This window comes from Scomber scombrus, chromosome 23 (genome assembly GCF_963691925.1).
Source record: "Scomber scombrus chromosome 23, fScoSco1.1, whole genome shotgun sequence".
Lineage (NCBI taxonomy): Eukaryota > Metazoa > Chordata > Actinopteri > Scombriformes > Scombridae > Scomber > Scomber scombrus.
This window is the reverse complement of record NC_084992.1, coordinates 15,605,788-15,625,616: the sequence shown is the minus strand read 5'-3', so window position 1 is coordinate 15,625,616 and position 19,829 is coordinate 15,605,788. Positions and strand designations below refer to the sequence as shown.

Sequence of the window (19,829 nt, the reverse complement as noted above, 5' to 3'; positions counted from 1 at the left end):
GACTTCTCAGAAACCCCCAAAATTTGATTTAGATCTATTTTTATTAAGAAAATATGAAACATGTATCTTCCAGAGTACAGTCTCATAGCGATGTGTTATGAACAGCCACAAGCTAAGTTTAAGTTGACGGCAGTCTAAAAGACAAGGGCAAATATGGAATCCATATACAAGTTAATTATGAAGTTTGATAGTATTAAAGATTTCAGGTCATGAAACATTAAAATATCTGGCACTGGCAGAACCACCCTTTAAGAATCTGAGATATCTTCCTTGAAATGATCATATTTAATAGTCATAGATTTAAGGATTTTAGATTCAGAGTAAATCAATAAAGCAAAAACCGTTCACAGCAGGATGACCTATGCTAACATTTGTGCCATCTGCTTTACAGATGAATACCCAATGAGAACAATATTTGAGATTTGACTGACAGTCCAGGAAATGGTTTACAATGCATTTTTTCCCGGTTGAATGGAATTACGTCCCAAGGCATTGTACGTGCACAGACACTCGGGGATTTTAATACGACTTCTTACCATGCTTAGAATCACACTGTGGTTTTGGTTTCGTCTTACCTACAAAAAATGCAAAAAAACTCCATCAATCAACCACGGATGGTTGCAGTTAATGAATGTTTGATAGAAAACACAGGAAATGTTTTTTTGGAATAGACCATGATTGTCTCAAAGGGGGATGTTTCCTGTTATCTTGGAAATACAAACAATAGATTTGGTACGAATATGGAAGAAATCAGAAGGTCGTTTGGAAAATTTGATTATAACATTTATGTGGTATGAGAAAAAGTATTTTCTTCGATAAACAAGATTTTAAAGGAACCGACATAAATGCTTATGCTCGTATTTTTACTACTTTTATTTATTTGTTCTGTTCTGTTTTTGCAGAACATTTTTTATTTGTGATCTTTTCTGAATGATTTAGGAGAGCAAATGGGTATTTATTGTTTTCATTGGATTATAGTTTGAATTATTCATCATGTAGGCATATTAAGTGGATGACAGTTTGTATATATTACTGTGTATTCTGGCATTAACCAGGTTGCTGTGCAGGGGTATTCAGGGGTATTATTTCGATTGTTTAGATCTCCCTGTATGTTACAGATTGTTGGTTGTGATCATGAGTTGGGGAGCACAGCAAAAGAGGACAACTGCGGCGTCTGCAATGGTGATGGCTCGTCCTGCAGACTGGTGCGAGGACACTACAAAACCCAACATGCTTCAGGAAAAAGTAGAGAATCTACTCTGTTTTAACTCAAAAACTATTGCATTTCCAGCCTAGTTAAGCAGTTGTGTATTGTCTTCTGTGGCTCTTAAGGGGCTTTGTTTGACAAAATAGCTCTGATGTCATCAGATTTATCTCAGGCTTGGGCTTGGTAACATCAAAACTGAAACTGAGAGCCTGCCTTACAAACTAGGGCCATGAAGTCAACAAGATGTGATTTATGAAGCTGGAAAGCTCCAATAGAAAACCCCTGAGTCATTGGAAATGTTGGATCTGGAGATTTTGGAGACGGCTTGTACCAAAAGTCAGATGTCTTATTCTTGATCCTGACCATTTGTTTTGGGGCGTACAATAGTAAATGGCCATATTGACCCTTTAGTTATCCATTTTTAACATTTTGTGGTCATAGGATTTTATTATTCAAGTTGAATTACATTATTTGTATTCAGCGTATGTTCTAATTGTTCTTTGTATTGTGTGATTACATTGACTTAGTCACATTTGATTGTATTGATTAGATACTTAATGTTTCTCTCTCTCTGTCTGTTTGTTCGTCTTACTCAAGCTGAGGACACAGTTGTCGTCATCCCCTTTATGAGTCGTCACGTGCGTCTAGTCCTGAAAGGCCCGGATCACTTGTGTAAGTCCTGGTAGGTCCAGGGTGCCCTTCCATCCAAACCAGTTGAACATGATGTTTATATTTGGCCGTGCTTTTTGTTTCACTAAATACTGTATATTAAACACAAATACTCTGCATGTGCTCTTTGAGTTTCACTGCAGGTCAAGTTAAGTTTTAGTGATGCAAAAAGCATGTTACTTTTTTTTTTATTACATAGGTTGAGAAGTTTTAAAAAGGTACTGGCAGCAAATGATGTAACTTAATATCAGAAAGTACATTTTTATACTTGCAAGACCTTCCTAACAATCTATCATTAACCTTTTATTCCTGATAATAGCCAAATATATTACATTTTGGACTCTCGCATGAAGACTGGATTTAAAAGTATTGTAGCTCACAGCAGAATAACCAGAAGAGGTATTTATTTCTTCCCTTGCTCTGGCTCTGAGGGGATATAAAAGCTCCTAGCAAATATCACTGATGTCAAAGTACTGGCATCAAATTCCCCCACTGGATCAAATCTATAACAAATATTCCATCTCTGTACCTATCCTTTGCTCCATGGTTAGTTTACAGATTGTTTCCTAAGCTAGGCCAAAAGCACTCCTTTTTCTGAATGGACAGGTTTTTCATTAAATATTTTCCCCCGTTCTATTTGGCCCAGGGCACTTAAATTGTAACCATCTGTCGGCAGATGATGACTGCTGCCGGTTACTGCTAGTTCCTGTGTTTCCCTGTTGTTTTTGTTTAAATGTCCGCACTGGAATCACACAAGACCCTGTTAGGCCAGGGTTGAAGTGAGGTCAAACAGTGAAAAAAGCTCACTGCAGTGCTGGGGTGCTCGGAGACCTACATGCAACTCCTGGCAGTGCCAAAGTGAGTCCCATTTGCCTCCAAACACAACAGCCAGCATGTGTTCTTATTGTAACCCGGATCTGACTGAAGGTGCGTGTCAAAGGGTCAGTGATAAATGAATACATTCTGAGAATCGTAACACTTAAATCAGACTCCCTTTTATTTGTTTTGTTTAGTACTGTAAGGTGATACAATAATTATGAAGAATGTAGACAAGGAGTGATAATGATGATATATCAACAATAAAACTCAGTTTATGATACATATTGTGGTACAAGCTGTATTTTTGGCATCAGTTTCCTCATTTTGCCTGTATCGTGTCTGTGATGTGTTCATGTGCTCTACTTATCTTTTTTTTCCTTCTCTCCTTAGACGTGGAGAGTAAGACTCTACAAGGAGTGAAAGATGAGCTAGTCTTGGATAAATCAGGGCAGTACCACCTGGAGAACACAACCTTGGACTTCCAGAAACTTTCTGATAAGGAAGTCCTGAGAATCACTGGCCCTCTTGGTGCTGATTTCACAATCAAAGTAAGAGCTAATATTAATATAGCATTTCAATTCAGGTGATTTGAAACTGCACTAATTTCAGTGTGTCAAATTTGACTAATTGTAATATAAAACAGGTCACTCATAGTGACAAACCCATGAATTATCACCGACTCTACAGTTCCCTCAGCTCTACGAAGGATTTTAGCGTCTTTAAGCTAATTGTTTTGGTTTACAGTTTATAACTTAACTGTTTTAGTTCAGTCTCATCGCTCTTATCAACTTCTTTTCCAGCCACAACAGGCAGCTGTTTCAAGTGAAAAAGCTCTGATAAACCCACTGTATGCTAACTGTTTAGCAACAAACGACTGGCAGAGAAATTAGCGACCAGCTAGAGCGTGTAGCAGCTAAAGCCAAATATTTCAAGATTAGTGCAAATGTTTGCTGAGTATGTCAATTCTGGAGAAGTGTGTTCTACTACCCAAAGTGGTGGGGAAATAATTTATAGTGCTATAAAATAAGTTTTAAAAAACATTTCAGGTGAGCAAATAAATGACTGTAGCGACTTTCTCATCAAGTAGCTGAACCTAAAAGTCGGCGCGAGTTAAGCTTTTTTCTGAACCAAACAGCTTCGCTCTACCGATGACATCACCGCATTGTGGTTGCATTTTCCGCCGTTAAACTCAAAACTGTAATTTTAGCAATACAAAGCTTTGAAAACAGTGTACCCCTGCCAAACTGGCCTGAGATAAGATTCTTATTTCCATGAACTCTGTGTGAACTCCTCGTGTCATAGAGAGTTCAAAGCAGATTTGATTTTGTATGTTTAGATATTGGAGAAGTGTGAGCCACTTAAATATGAAATGCAAACATTTTTTTGTTTCACTCGCTCTCTTAGAAGGGGCAAGATGCTTCGGAGGTAGTGTGTCCTGTAATGATAACAATAGCTTGTAACTCCAAAACTAGTGGTTTGTTTAGGCTTTTTGATGCCAAGTGATTTCATGGCTTCAGCTGCCACACTCCGTACAGCTCCACGGTGTAAATGCCCCTTGACGAAACCTGTATTTGATGCTTGGTGGACTTTGTAAAGTGAAGGCTTCAGGAATTGTAAAACATACAATCATCAAATATCAAATGTTTACTTTCCAATGCCATGTAACAATGACTACAACATCTCTGATTCCTCTTTCCCACAAACACACACACAATTTTAGACTATGGCCAGTCAGTGGAGGTAAAAAATAATATAAGTCATGGACGGGGTAATGCTAGTGAAAACTTCCCCCCTCATAAACACACATCAGGATCACACAATAAATAGGAATTTAGGAGACAGAAATCTGAGAAGCTATAAATGCATAATTTTCTAATCTGTTACGAGGCAGACAGCCAATTCCTATCGCAGTGCTGGAAAAGTTTGGACAAATGGAAAAGGATATTTAAAAGTTGCCAGACAGTCTTTCCACTGTAAACACATGAATGTGAATGAGTGGCAGAGGAGTCTTTGGGCATTTCTTTAATATGGTTAAGATGTAAGGTTAACTGATTGCTGAAATGTTTATGAAACTTAACAAAATATCTTTTACAAATGCTCTTATAAAATGCACACACACACATACACGCTACACGTTTTACACACATGGCTTAATTCCCAACTTCTTTATTTTACTATAAACAAGTAAAGCACTTTTCCTGCTAGCAGCTGTGCTCAGCCTCTGAATGAACAATTGTCATTTTAGGTTACTGAGGGTCAAATTCCTCCACTGTCTGTCTTTTCTCATTAATGTTGCAGCTGACTTCCTCTCTGTCTGTCCCAATAAATACGCAAAACTGTTAAATGGCAAATATGCAATGTTTGTCTTTTCCTTATATGAAAAAGAAACAAAAAAATAATATATCAAAATAGATTGAGGTGTCGTGTGAACAAACTAGAATTTAATCTTTGTCAGCCTTGTTCCTCCAAGATTTGATTGAACTTTTTAGTGTTTTGATGTTTCCAACTAAATGCCTGAAACTGTAGTTTCTCAGAAAACAATGTGAAGACACAAAGTTGAAAACTCATCTTGATATTTTGCAGTCTATATATCTGTATTAACTCAGACATGGTATTTATTGTAGGCCAGTAACTTAAGCTCTGGTCATTATTCCATTCCCTAGCAATACATGACCAACACCCAGTCTATTCTACATGGGCAGTGTCTCTAATGGGGTCCCACTTAAAAAAAAGTAGTCATTTAATATCTCCACTGGCAGGAGTGGTGATGGTTTTCTGGGCCAGTGTGCAAAACCAAAGCAAATAGTTTTGCAAATCATGAATTACTTGAAGTAAATTGTGAATATTTACATCTGCAGACAAGGTCAGCTTTCTTACTGTGACTGGGTTATGTCTAACCACTAATCTATGTGAATGAAATAATGGTAGTCCCATTGAAATATTAGAGAATGTTTGAATCTTTAAATTGTTCTAAACGTTTATGTGATTAAGTGACTTAAATGATTACTTTACAGGTATAAATTGGCTAACTGTCGATATTTTTTGAGGAAACAGTATCTTTGAATGTTGGAGGGCTCATTTACTGATATTCCATTTCTTTCCTTGAAGTCTTGGCTGCGTTGGTCACTAGAGTGTAGAAAAACATTAAGCGTCCAACAAGCTCAGCTGTGGTTCAGGTTCGGGTTTAAATGATGCAGCTGTTTGCTAAGTTGAACCGGATTGCTTTGTCAAACAAGCACAGTTTCAAGTCCTGTTAGGTTTTTATGGCTTATGTTAGCAAAGAATAGTCAAAGGCGCCTATTAGAGTTCCCCTGACCTCCTATCCATATCCTATGGCCATCAATGATTGGTGGTACAGTGTGTATGCAGACAATGAGCTGAGAGCATTCATCGTCCTTTAGGATTTTTATAACAAAATGGAAGATTGTTTATGGTGTTATTTTTACAAATTAATACAAAATAGATGAAAATAATTTGATGGTCCTGAACACTGTGTCTGTAGGTGCAGTTTGCCAGTGGAGCAGACAGTGTGGTCCAGTACATCTACTACCAGCCCATCATCCACCGCTGGAGAGAGACTGACTTCTTCCCTTGCTCTGTCACATGTGGTGGAGGTAAATATGACTTAATAGACGACGTTACCCATGTCATTTCTTTTGGGATATATTTGACATTTCTTTATCTGCAGGGTACCAGTTAACCTCAGCAGAGTGCTTTGACCTACGAAGTGGTCGTGTGGTTGTGGACCAGTATTGCCATTATTACCCAGAAAACATCAAGCCTAAACCTAAACTCCAGGAGTGCAACATGGACCCCTGTATGGCCAGGTTAGAAAGCAGACTTCTGGTGGGATTAAAGTGGGCTGAAGACTTATTTTTTATCAGTGATCAGTTACAAGTTAAAGAGAATAAGAGAGGCCAACAGATCTTTACTGCTAACTTGTTGTTTTCCCCAGACAGTGTAATTTTACTGTAGATGTTAATGATCTGTCAGCTGCTCTTTGCATAATCAGAAATCTTAATTTTCTTCAATGATTCTGCCTTTTAGTGACGGCTACAAGCAAATTATGCCTTATGACCTCTACCACCCCCTGCCTCGGTATGTCCTCACAACTTCTACCAGATCAAATATTGACAAAAAGCAAATTCTGACATTTATCAATCTCCACACATCACTCATTCATAACTTTTTGGCCTTTCCATTGTCAGATGGGAGAGCAGTCCCTGGACGGCCTGCTCTACCTCCTGCGGCGGTGGTATCCAGAGTCGCTCAGTATCCTGTGTGGAGGAAGACATGCAGGGAATAATCACCCCTACTGAGGAGTGGAAGTGTCTCTACTCCCCCAAGACAGCTATTCTGCAGCCCTGCAACACCTTCGATTGCCCCACCTGGCTGGCACAGGAGTGGTCACCTGTAGGTGTCTTTCATTATTCTGTTTTTCATCATCTGTTTCTATAAATTAAAAAGATACTATAAAGACACACTGAACACAAATTGCTAAACCTGTTCTCTTCTGTAAAGCATCAAAAAATTCAAAGCATAGAGAAAGTTCTTAGTAACCAAATATAAATAGATGTTTCTTTGTGTTCAGTAACTGTTGCCACCTGGGAAGTCAAATATGAGCAAATTGCTCATTTGTCTTCATAGTCTGTGAATCGCCACAGTGGGTCTTAATTAATCTGTGGAGTTGGAAGAAATTAAAAAACATGATTAATCCTCTCAGGGTGAACCAAAAATATAACCAAATGGTCTGACCTGTGATTCTGTCATCTCTTCACATGTCAAGCTGTGTTTCCAGCATGACAGGAACGCTTGCAACTACTTAAGTTAAAACACAACCTTCTTATGTGATTAGGAGTAGCAGTGTGAGTGTCCTTCACCACCTATGCTCTTGAACACACCATCCAAAATATACAAAACTTTAATTAAAACCCTCAAATCAACAGCACATATGGAGTCCTTTAACTCTGTGGCATATAAATCCAGGCTATTAGGATGGTGCATCTGAATCAATGTAACCCTTTTGGTTAGCTTACTTATTTGGCAGAGTTGCCATCCCATTAATCAATCATAAATGTCCCACACAACTTTCTCAGGGGGATTTTTTAACCTCACCAGCCATACAAGCACATGCAGGGGCCCAGAGAGCCAGATTTGTGGCCTCCTAAAAACCTGGGACACTGTTTACCTAGCACATTCTTCCTTGTGAACTTGCCTATAAATGCTTGTTTTGGCAGAGGATACACAAAGTTCACCCCTGAGCTGAGAGCTGCAGGGATTTTGGAAGCTCTATTTCTTTACTTCCCTTGAGTCAAAGGCTAAGACTTTCTGTCAAACACAAGCAAAGGGATGTGACCATGAGAACAGGTCTCATCAGATTAACCGACATTATCTGCGCTTGAAAATAATCAGCCAATCAGAAATGAATAGACTGTTCTTGTCACCACCAGTGCACAGTGACTTGCGGTCAGGGTCTGCGCTACAGGGTGGTGTTATGCATCGATCACAGGGGTCTCCATGCTGGAGGTTGCAACCCCACCACCAAACCCCACATCAAGGAGGAGTGCCTCGTGACTGTGCCCTGCTACAAGTCCATAGGTGGGTTAATATGTTTGTTTTTGTCCTGACTTAACCAACAAAGTTGTACTCAATTCTTGAATAAAACAAAGTATTTTTCTTTTTTCTCCTGTGTCATTTGCTCCAGATACATTACCTGTAGAGGCGAAACCTCTGTGGCATAAGCAGGCCATAGAGTTGGAAGAGGAGATCGCTGTGACTGAGGAGCCAACGTGAGTACAGACCACATATAATCAGGCATGTAGATATGTGCAGAAAAATATTTGTGTTGCTTTCTATTCTATTGAAAGCCAATGAGAAGGAACTGGAACTTGAGCTTTAATTATTTCCTTGTACTATTCAGCTGTATTCCCACACTGCACTTTAATCATATACTTTAAGCCTTGAAGCCTAAAACATTTTGGCATACAGACATTGTCTCCACAAATCTCTGCAGTTTTCTGAATCCTAATCCAGCCGTCACTGAGATCACATAGCCTGTTTGGAACTGTAATTTATGGTCAGAGGTAAATGTTGAAGCCATCACAGGTGTTTGGTCTTTACAGTAAATTAGTTCAAGATATTAAAGGCTCTCAGGGTTCACAACCCGGAAAAAAGAAGGGGGAAATTTACAGCAATCAATTTACCTGGAGGTGAAATTGAAGTTGACAGGGCCAGGTGCTGCCATGGAATCTCCAGTATTGTGGCTGTATTCATATCAATAGCCATTTTCATCAACTTAAAGTCAAAATGTGCACCTGTAGCCCACATCTATTTCTGACACTTGTCAAAATACAGTATGAACCACATTGAGCGCATGTCTCTTAATGCCAAACGTTTGTCAGTCATGGTGGCAAAACATATTTGTCAAGTAAACAAGTACAGAAGAATCTCTGCCTGCATCGTTCATCCTTGTTAAAGTTAGATGTTTGATGCTGTTACACATCAGTGAATGTGTACATTGTCAAGTCTAAGCAATAATATGGAGGTTATTTAAGGTAAAAGGGGAAGCAGAAGGTGAAAGGGAAAACATATTTTTGGAAACCATCGAACTGTCACTGGCTACCAGCATTACCTCAGCAAGCCCGCAGATGTTCCAGATGTTCTTGTCCCACATATCAATTGACTAATAAAGGCTGTCCTCTGAAGATGGACAATGTTTGGACTCTGCCCAGTGTCTTGCATGACTTGTATTAGCGACCATGTTAGCCAGTTCAAAACATCTGTTACTTTGACTTATCTTTGGAGGGAAAGAGGGGGAGAGAAAGGCAGAGAAATGCCAAAACATATGATTATGCTCTATTGCAAAAAAAGCATGTCTTTCCTCCAAAAGCACATAAATATCTGTGTATAATATACCTTCATTCACAAGCCAACAACAATATCTGCCTACCATATGGGGCCAGGTTACGGATGTGAGGACGGAGAAGGAAATTCTTGTGTTAGACTTACTGCACCTCCATTGCCAGGCTTTATGCCTTCCCCCAACCACCGCTGTGCAACTGCTTGAAAAAATTAAACCCATATATGTTCCACAACTTGGCCAAGTTTTTTTTTTTTTTCACCTTACCACCACCATGACTAAATAAAACATTTCCACTGATGGAAATTTAATTGATATGATTAAGAAGGGTCTTTGGCAGATATTACAAAAATGTGTTGTTTCCGTGCATGAATGAAATCAAGGTTGTTTTTGAACTGACAGATGTACTTAAACTATGCATGAAGATAAACATTTCTGTGGGTTTGCTTGTTGACTTCGTTGTTCGTGTTCCAAGGTGATTCAACTGTCGGTGATTCATTTGTTTGTCCTAAACACAATGAGTCCTTGAACACTCATAAAAAGCCAACTTTGCTGTAATTATGAGCTCTTTATTGAGGCATGTTATAAAACACCGGGGTGCTTTTGTGTTGTGGTTAGACAACTCAACTAAGGCAGACAGCTGCATATTGGTGCCGCCTGCTAAGTCAGAATCTACCTCTGTGGTATACATTTTGACTAAAGACATGCTTCAGGAAACTCCAAAACTTAATCGGAGTTATAAAGTGAGCTACAAATATAAGTTATATAAGGTATTAATGTAGTTATAATGTACTTTACTTTCTAAGCTGAGCAACAGCATCACAGAAAACAACATCAGCACATTTATCAGTAATTGTATTGTATTACCATTTATTAATCCATGATCACTGTTTCAAACTGCCCTGAGGTCTGTTTAAGTTCACTTTAGTGCTTGTTGTTTTTTTTAGTAGTTTGAAACTTGACCTATACAACCAGTGTTAATGAGGTTCAAGGGTTAACCTTTATTTAAAGTCTACAGTACCCTACAACAGTACTTACGTGCCATTTTGTTAATTGAAACAAGTTTTCGGTTATTGTGACCATGATGCTTTGAAACTTCTTTCAGTAAAAGGGTCTGATGAACTGTCCTCAACCCTTTCACCCATACTGAAATTCATTTTGTGTATTCAGTGGGATTATTTTTAGTCAAAAATCTGGATTGTTATATAACGATAAAAAATGTGGGTATCAGGTGCACAATGTGGTATGAATTCCGTTTTTTCTTATTAATTCTGTATTTCATTATGAAAATTACACGGACTGATAATAAAAACAAGAAACAACATCAAACTACTTCTCAGTCACCAGATTTAAACATTGTTTAATCTTCATGGAAAATGTGGAAAACATCATGAAGTAGATTTCGCTTCCGTGATCCTTCAGTTTTTATGTGCATTCCTCAGAAAGCTAGATTCACATTGATTGAGGGTGACAATTAAATCTGAAGCTCAAATGGGATTCAATCATCTTTTTATCTCATGCTTCCCAGTTTTGGTATTTCATTTACACTTTCCCTAAAGCTAGTAAAAAAGGTGACAGTCCTATCTCTGGAGCCAAAGTCTCACCCAACCTTGACAGGCCTTCAGGCATTCATGAACACCAATGATCTTCAAGTATTTCCTCCTCTGATCCATTCTTTAAGATGAGGAAGGATGCGCATGAAAGCCGTTTATCCAAGAATGGCTGATCCTAATGCTTGACAGCTGTTCAATTAACTACAGCAGAACTGGATTTCAAAAATACTTAGTGACTTTATGAACTTAGCTGTAATGACTAAAATCTGTATAAAACAGGAAAATGCTAAAAATCTATGATTTGCTATCAAACCACTTTCCAGTCAGCACTGGCTGGTTTGGAGAGAGTCCTTATCAAATCATGATGTAGCTCCATTTCCAAGTCATTTCCTGTTTGCATAGGCACTGTATATGAAGTGCAGAACACTGTTTTAATTCATACGTCTGTGATTAATCATCCCCACTGTGCTTTATCAAACATTTTGTCTATGATCTTCAGCTTCATCCATGGTCCCTGGCAGCCCTGCAGCAGGACATGCGGTGCTGGGACCCAGCACAGGACCGTCAAGTGCCAGGTGTTGCTGTCCTTCTCTCAGACTGTGGCTGACCTGCCTGATGACGAGTGCGAGGGGGTCAAACCTGCTGCAAGCCAGCCCTGCTACCGTACTCCCTGCTCTGAAGTGTCTGGCCAAAGAAGAGAAGACGGAGAGGAGGAGGAGGAGGAGGGGGAGGAGGGCAAGGCACCTCAAAAAGAGGAACTGCATGACTGGGAGTATGAGGGCTTTACGGAGTGCTCAGAGAGTTGCGGTGGAGGTATGATTCATTACTGACCTCTCTAAAATGAGGTAGTAAAAATAGAAGTAGAAAGAACAGAAATGGGAAGTTGAAACGTTTACAAGACTAGGAATGTATAGCTATGCTAGCGGCTCTGTGAGGCTGTACTTAGACACAGGACCAATGCTTTTAGCTAAGTTCTAACATTAGTTTGCAAGTTGAGCTTGTTACCATGCTAAAATTTGGACTTAAAAAGTACAGCTAATTCCAATTAATCCTGTGGGAGACGTGAATATCAAAACCGAATATAATGGCAATTCATCCAAAGTTCCATAGTGGTGGAAATGATTCACACAAAAAACAAAAATGTCAGCAGTATCATCCTCTGGGGGCCATGAATGTCATGGCAATCCATCCAAAAGTTGTTGAGGTATTTCAGTCTTCACCGAAGTGGTGAACCGACTGACATTACCATCCCTAGAGTCATGCTGTGATCTTGCATTAAACCAACAGCAGAACAATTTTTATGGTATAAATACTACAAGAATATTGCTTGTATTAAATGCATTGTAAATCCAGGAGGCAAACCTCACTTCATCCGTGTCATAGTTGCAATATTAAAACAAATGTGAAAAGTCACAGCAGTAAGCAGTGACCTTATGTCAGTGTATGACTAAAGCCATGCCAACGCTGACTTTGAAGTAGGAGTAAGTTATATGATATTAGATGATAATGGATGGAATACAAAGTTTAACCTTAAAGGTCATACGTCACCAACTCTCACAGCGGCAGTGAATGCTGCGCCAGACAGAGACAGCTTTCTTAAACATTCTGCCAGCATGAGTTAAGGCCCACTTTAATCTCCCCACCTCCTTATCCAAGCTTGTATGCCTGCATTGTGCGTCTGTGTGTTAATGTCTGTACGAGTGTGCATGTTTAATTTAATTTCTGCACATGGGCGTAGGCTTTTGTCGATGTCTGTGAGTGTGTGTGTGTGTGTGCGTGCTTTACCCAAACCCAACAAACTCCCATTCGGGGATGATTACAGACCAGTATCAGATGTCACATACACACCCTGAGGGCTGCGCTCCTGTGGACCATCACACCACCGTGGTGTTTGAAGTGCCTGCTTCACTGTTATTGTCCCCAACATTAGAAGCAGACTCAGAGATTTATGTTACGTTGCTTTTAACATGACCTGACATCACACCCTTAAAGTTTATCCACAGTTCAGGCAAGAGCAGGCCCTCATACTGTTTTGATGTTCATTGTGCCCCATTGGATACAGTGACTGCTTGCTTTTATTTGCATAATATCTGGGTTACTTCATACATTGTGGTGTCTGCTTGCAATACTCCATGCTCTGGTGATATATGAAAAAGAGATGTTTAAAAAAAACAATGTGTTTGCATTTTGCCATTTGTCCTAAGAAGATAAGAGAAATGTAGAGACAGGACAAGGAGCATGTGTATATTAATGTTAGCATTGTAGCTCGTGGTTCCTTTGTCATCCCTTATGACTGCTCCATATTGTGCAATCCCAGGTGTGCAGGAAGCAGTGGTGATCTGTCTAAACAAGCAGACCAGGGAGGCAGCAGATGAGAGCCTGTGTGTGAGTTCCCGTCGACCCCCGCAACTTCTCCAGGACTGCAAAACTCAGCCCTGCCCACCCAGGTAAAACCCGCAAATCAAGCCCATATCATCATCATTTAGAAAGTGTTTAAAATGGTTTGAGCATGAACACTAAAAATGACTTGATTGATGGGTGCAGTAAAGAATGAGGAGGAAATGTGTTTTTGGAAACGGCTTTGGCTGCATTCAAGAAGAAAATATTAAGTAAAAACAGGACTCAAATCTGGCTGCGCTCTCTATTAGTTTGCCAAGGCTGTAACCCAGCTAAATATGCAATATACAGAGCTGGGACATAGACATCCAATTTCCTAGAGCTCTGATGCATCTCTGGGCCTTAAACCTGCAACTACTTAACTTTCAGACAGATCAGAAAACACGCATCACACTCATTGAATCAATTAATATCTACTAATCACTGTTTGTGTAAAAAAGAGATCCTTTTAATCCCCTACATTATCCCTCTTAACTTAAACCACTTGGGCCAATTAAATCACCATTTAGACCACTTGGGTCCAAGTGATACTGAAGCAGAATGTCAGAGATGGATGGCTGTATCACTGAGAGCAGGAAATTAAGCCACTGGGACAGCTTGTGGAACCTGGTCAGAATCAGACACAATAGGGATCAGATGTCCGTGGTAGCTATACCTAGTAGACTCAAATGTGAAGTTGTCCTTGGAAGAACTTCTCAATAATTTATGTTCTTTATTGGGTGTGTCAGTGCAGAAACATAGGAGGCCTACTGCTGCTGTAGATAGTGCTCCTTTTTGGTAAATTGTTGAAGGAATATTGCTGAAAAGGCCATCAGTCATGAAAATCCCATTGAGAGCATGGATGTAGTCTTAAATGTCATGGTTTGGCCTTAGATGACATATAAACAAAGCTCATTAATTGTCTAAAATGGAATTAATAAATCTAAAGATTTTGAAACGTCTTTGATATAATTAGATGGAGGTTTATTCCTGATGGCTGTGCTAAAAACAAGTCACCAAAAACATTTTGATTCTGGGTATTCCTTGGACACTAAAGATATCTATTAGTTTTTTATAATTTGTTTAAAAAGGTGACTCTTTGACCAGAAAGTGGCTGTAAAGCAAGGCTCATTGAGTGTTAAAAATATAAAAGAATTCATCCTCTGTGCAGGAATGTGCTTAGTAAATTTAATGGTGGTCTCCCATTTAGTTTTTGGTATTTTCAAGAGGAAAGATCAGCATTCATTTTCTTGGAACTATGACATTTCATGGAAATCTGGGCATGAGTTTTAAAGATACCCTGTCACAGACCAATGCTAGTCAAGGGAAAAGTTTTCCCTCATGGTGGCAAGACAAAAGGCCATGGTTTCACGAAAATCATTGTGAATCCTCTGGGGACCATGGGTTACCCGTGTAATTTCAATTTGACATAACTGAAATGCAACTATGATGCTATTGTAAGTAGGCTGCTATTGCAGCATTTTGGTTTTTAAAAGTTTTAGTCAAAATTAGTTTTAGTTTATCCTTTTGGTATCAATTTGGAATACAGCAGATGAGCAATGTTTGAAATTAGAATCTGGAAACGCAACACTATTTTGTGTTTTTTAACCCAGCACACATAAGTTTTCAAACTAAATATCTGAATTGCTAAACAGATTAATGGCATGTTGTTTAATATAACTGAGCCGTGGCTAAACGGTGAGTGGATTTTGCGGTAGGCCACACGTTTCAAGTTAACACCATGCGCAGTGTCGGTGCTCCACCGCTCACACTCTTGCCAGAAAACCCAGAGGCTTGCAGCCTGGCCTTGCCTGTTTTTCCAGGCCTTGAGTCTTGTTTTCAGGCACAACAAACGCTGTATTGGACTTGTTTCCTTTGGCCCTATGCTCCCTCCCAGAGGCCTCCTCACCCTCCCATATTAAGCTACACTCTTTGGATACTGTTCCCTTTGAAGAGAAACAGCCATAGGATTAGGCTCTGAGTATAGCACCGGTGCAGAAACGAGCTTCATTCCCAATTCTCCTCAGTCCCTTGACCCTTGAGTAAATATGAATAGTTTTGAAAAATCACCTAAACTGTTAAGCTAAAAGTGGATTAGTTGCCAACTTAGTAAAAGCCAAACCTTTTAGAATCCTTTTAAAGGTAAAGGAGTAGTTTAATACAAGCAATTTCAGTTTCAAGATAGGAGTAAAGGTGTCAAAATAGCTTTGATGCTGGATTGATCACCGTGTATACAATTGTGTTTGACAACAGAATGAATATTGGTTCATGTAGGTCATGCGAGTAAAAAAAGTAATGCCAGGGGGATTTCTCAAATATCACTAAATTCAGTGGGAGATTTAATGTAACTTTGCCAGGTTCCGGCCCCATGAATCACTCTTTTCGTTTTCACTTGTATTCACTTTCATGAATTTCTCTTTCATGAACTTACACATTCATGGAACTGCAAGAGTGTCCTCTCATGGGATCAAGAAAAAACAGCGAACACTGACTGAACTCCTCCTGACTGCACTTCTGTATAGATTGGATAACAGGCTGCATATATTTTTATATATATATACAGTACACACACACACAGAATAAAGAATGGTTATTAATCAGGGGATAATCTAGGTTAAGAGTTGAAATATAAATGGTCCAGCACAAAAAACTACATGCCCTTCTATAAAATTCAAGACCAACCAACACGTGTCTGTATTTAACAATAAATACAGGTGAAGTAGTAGTACTTGTATTACATATCTTTCCTGGCAATTAAAGGACATATGATTTAATGAGCATATCGATAATTTACCATGATATAATATTATGTACATTATATTTCACAGATGGGAAACAGGGGAGTGGAGTTCATGCTCTGCTTCCTGCGGGGTTGGTCTGATAACCCGCACTGTGGCTTGCACTCATCGGCCCTCTCGGGACAGCAACCAGACTGAAGTTTTGAGAGATGAAGATTGTCAGATCCCCAAGCCTAGCCCTGTCCAAGCCTGCAACCGCTTTGATTGCCCTCCTATGTGGGACACACGTGACTGGGGACAGGTAACAGGATGTTGACCAACATAAATGCTTGATCCTTTGATTGGACCCATGTGACCCCTTACTAAAAGGAAATGGCACCTCTGTATTTTTGTCGGTACAGTGCTCCCATAGCTGTGGTGGTGGAGTTCAAATGAGGCAGGTCTTGTGCAAACAGCGGTTGGCAGATGGCAGCATCCTGGAGCTGCCTGACACCTTTTGCCCTTCCAAGAGCCCTGCAAACCAGCAGCCCTGCGCCAAGCAGGAGTGCCCACCTCAATGGGTCACAACTGACTGGTCCCAGGTAGGCTTTTACTCTACCTATTTACAGCAGTTCACATTCAATTATGAAATATAGAACTTTTTCTTGTGGGTCCGCTCATTTACATATTATGCAATGTAATTTCTTTGACTAGTGTTCAGTGACCTGTGGACATGGCGTACAGAGACTACAGTCAGTCTGCAAGAAACAAGAAGACGATGGGCGACACAGGACCGTTGATCCTGAGAACTGTTTCTTTATGGCCCTGCCCACCAGCACCCGCCCATGCTCCCTCAGGCTCTGTGAGAGTAAGAGGCCCTTTGTTCGACTCTATTTTGTTCATTTGCACTGCTAAGAGACAGAAACAGTTTATACTAAGCAGGATTCCATAGCTAAGGTGTGTCAGTAAAAATTGGCATGAAATCAGGTCTTATTTTCTGACCTTCAGTTGCATGCTTATGGGATAATCCAGACAATAATCAAGCTATTCACCTGTCCTGTTAATTTTTATCACAGACTCAATCAAGCCTGATCCCACCATACTGGCGCAGAGGAAGGTTTATATTCAATGGAGAAAGGGCAAAAAAGTGCAGTTGGTAGTTGGAGGATATGCCTACCTGCTCCCCTGGACAACTGTGGTCCTTCGCTGCCCAACCCGCCACTTCCGTAAGGGCCACATCCGATGGTTGAAGGAAGGGAAGCCCCTGGTCAGCCTCCCGCACCTATCTACAACATCAATAGGATATGTGAAGATTCAGCAGGTCCGCCCATCTGATGCTGGGATATACACATGTGTGGCAGGCCAGGCACGGGAACATTTTGTCCTACAGATCATTGGCAGCAAGCAGAAGCTGCCTGTGCCAGAAGTAGCAGAGTCATGGCTACTCACAGGTGGACAACAGAAGATTCAGCAGCCAGATGTGGCCTCAACAGGAGAGGGATTTCAAGAGCGACCCATCTCTGCCAACCAGTATGACAGCATTGTTGAGCGTTTGCTTGAACTCAAAGGCTCTGTCCAAGAAGATGTTGTTGATAAGCCACATTCCAGTGAAAAGAACAAGTCGACCCCAGAAGATGAGAGAACTAGCTCAGAGCATCCTGTCCCAGTCGTCCTAATTGCTGATACCCACAGGCTAGATGAGATCATGCATAATCTCTCTGAAGGACTCGGAGGACCACGAGGGGAGCAACTCATCACTCAGTTGCTCAGTGAGCTCACTATGACACAAGATGAAACCAATGAGTCTACTCTTCACCCTCCGGAAAGTGCGGAATCTTCTACACAAGGGCCCCCTCTTTATAAACCCAACATCAAAGCACACACAACCAGGCCAAGAAGCCCGGTGATAATCCAACGACCCAGAAAGGTTGGAGCAGTGACATCATCTGAAATCATAGTTCATGTGGGAGTGCCGATTTTGCTCCAAAAAACAGTTGCCAGTTTGGAAATTAGATGCGAGTCTCTGGGGAACCCCGAACCATCTGTAACATGGACAAAGAACGGAAAAGAGTTACACTACAACAGCAGGTAAGAACTACCCCTTAATGTTACAAAGGGCATTGTCAAAACTGCAGATTTTATTTTACAAAAGCAGCTGATTATGAATGAATCGTCATAAATTTAGGGGTTATATTTTTGTCTTTGTGTTGGCAGAATAGGCCTATTGCCCACCGGCTCACTGACGATCCAGTCTCCAAACAAGGTGGACGAGGGTCTGTACACCTGCACTGCCAGGAACCGTCTTGGATCAACATCCCTCTCGTCTTTGCTGCATATTACAGGTTAGGTACACAGACACATAACCCTGTTGCAAATATGTTTGAATAAACTATTCTTGCCAGGTAATGGTTAGTTCAATTTTTTCGAGTGGTTCCATGAAATACATTTGTGTGAACAATAATGCTCAGAGATGTTCAGAATTATATACAAGAAAGCTAGAACTTTGCAATAGAGTTAAAAATGTAAATTTAAAGTGTGATATAGCAGATACTGAAAACATTACTGTGGCTATTGAAGTGTTTTTGAAGCTACACAAACAATGGAGTCAGTATTAACCTCGTGTCAAGTTGAGTTTGCCCTAATATAGTTTAATGTAGTCCAGTTTGCAGTAACTTGTGTTGTTCTTTTGTGGTTCAGGATTAGAGGTTCTAGGAAAGCATTATTTTCAACTGAGAAACACACACACACACACAGTCATAACCGCAGATACAGATATACAGTCAGCTTTTACATTCAGGACCTCAGTGGCTCATCTGACTGAGTCAGTGATGGGGAATGTCCAGAGCCTGCTACAGCTCAGGTCACCTCCGAGCCGTGCTGTCCTTCCTCTCCTCAGAGCATGATCTGTTGCAACCTTTTTGCATTCCCATCAAAGTACCGCCACTGCGGGTTTTCTTGATGAGCCAGAACTTTTCCTCCCCATACGACAACAATTAGATGTTCCAGGCAATGTTTCATACAAGATTAAGTGAGTACACGCCATTCACCTAATCTGAATGGAAAGATAAAAAGGCTTAAAAATGCTGCGAAATAGTCAAACTGCACTGTCTTATGTTTAATTCAAACTCATTTATAGGTAAGGTCTAATGGCTCAACTTTTAAAATCGTATGTATCTTGAAAAAAATAAATATATATGTATATATATATATATATATATATATATATATGTGTGTGTGTATGTACTGTATGTATGTATGTATGTATGTATATAATTCACTCTCAAGTTCTTGGAAAGTGCAGGTTCATTTCTGAACAAGAATAGGCCACTTGCCACTTCCAAAGATACAAATCAGAGAACCATGACCCTCTGGATGATGTCAAAGACAGAGTTTGGAGATGTAGAAGTGACAGTAACTGGCGACTGATTTAAAGGACTCATTAAGGCACATTTCTGATTGTGGGACATTTCTTATGTAATGCATCTTTAACTCAGTGTTTCCATTTTCACTTATCTGAACTGTAAACTCTGCAATCGCTGCAATAAGACATCTATTGAGTAGATGTTTGCCTTAAAATCCTGCTAAACAAAGACACTAAAATGCTATGGACAGCAATGCACAGTACATGT

General features: G+C 40.0%; 1 protein-coding gene across 3 annotated transcripts in view; it reads left to right on the top strand.

The window, feature by feature from the left end:
* LOC134005781 (ADAMTS-like protein 1) overlaps positions 1-19,829 on the top strand; it is a 94,002-nt gene that overhangs the window by 70,598 nt on the left and 3,575 nt on the right. For 2 of the 3 annotated variants that reach the window (XM_062444774.1, XM_062444773.1), the window contains exons 6-21: positions 1,119-1,245; positions 1,805-1,879; positions 3,086-3,243; positions 6,198-6,309; positions 6,384-6,522; positions 6,743-6,793; positions 6,904-7,108; positions 8,146-8,293; positions 8,400-8,484; positions 11,607-11,920; positions 13,425-13,554; positions 16,312-16,522; positions 16,623-16,802; positions 16,915-17,068; positions 17,277-18,288; positions 18,415-18,542. In XM_062444774.1, coding sequence (XP_062300758.1) covers positions 1,119-1,245; positions 1,805-1,879; positions 3,086-3,243; positions 6,198-6,309; positions 6,384-6,522; positions 6,743-6,793; positions 6,904-7,108; positions 8,146-8,293; positions 8,400-8,484; positions 11,607-11,920; positions 13,425-13,554; positions 16,312-16,522; positions 16,623-16,802; positions 16,915-17,068; positions 17,277-18,288; positions 18,415-18,542 — 3,229 coding nt within the window. Of the gene's footprint in view, positions 1-1,118; positions 1,246-1,804; positions 1,880-3,085; positions 3,244-6,197; positions 6,310-6,383; positions 6,523-6,742; positions 6,794-6,903; positions 7,109-8,145; positions 8,294-8,399; positions 8,489-11,606; positions 11,921-13,424; positions 13,555-16,311; positions 16,523-16,622; positions 16,803-16,914; positions 17,069-17,276; positions 18,289-18,414; positions 18,543-19,829 lie in introns of those variants that run through there. The other variant, XM_062444775.1, reaches the window with a different exon arrangement.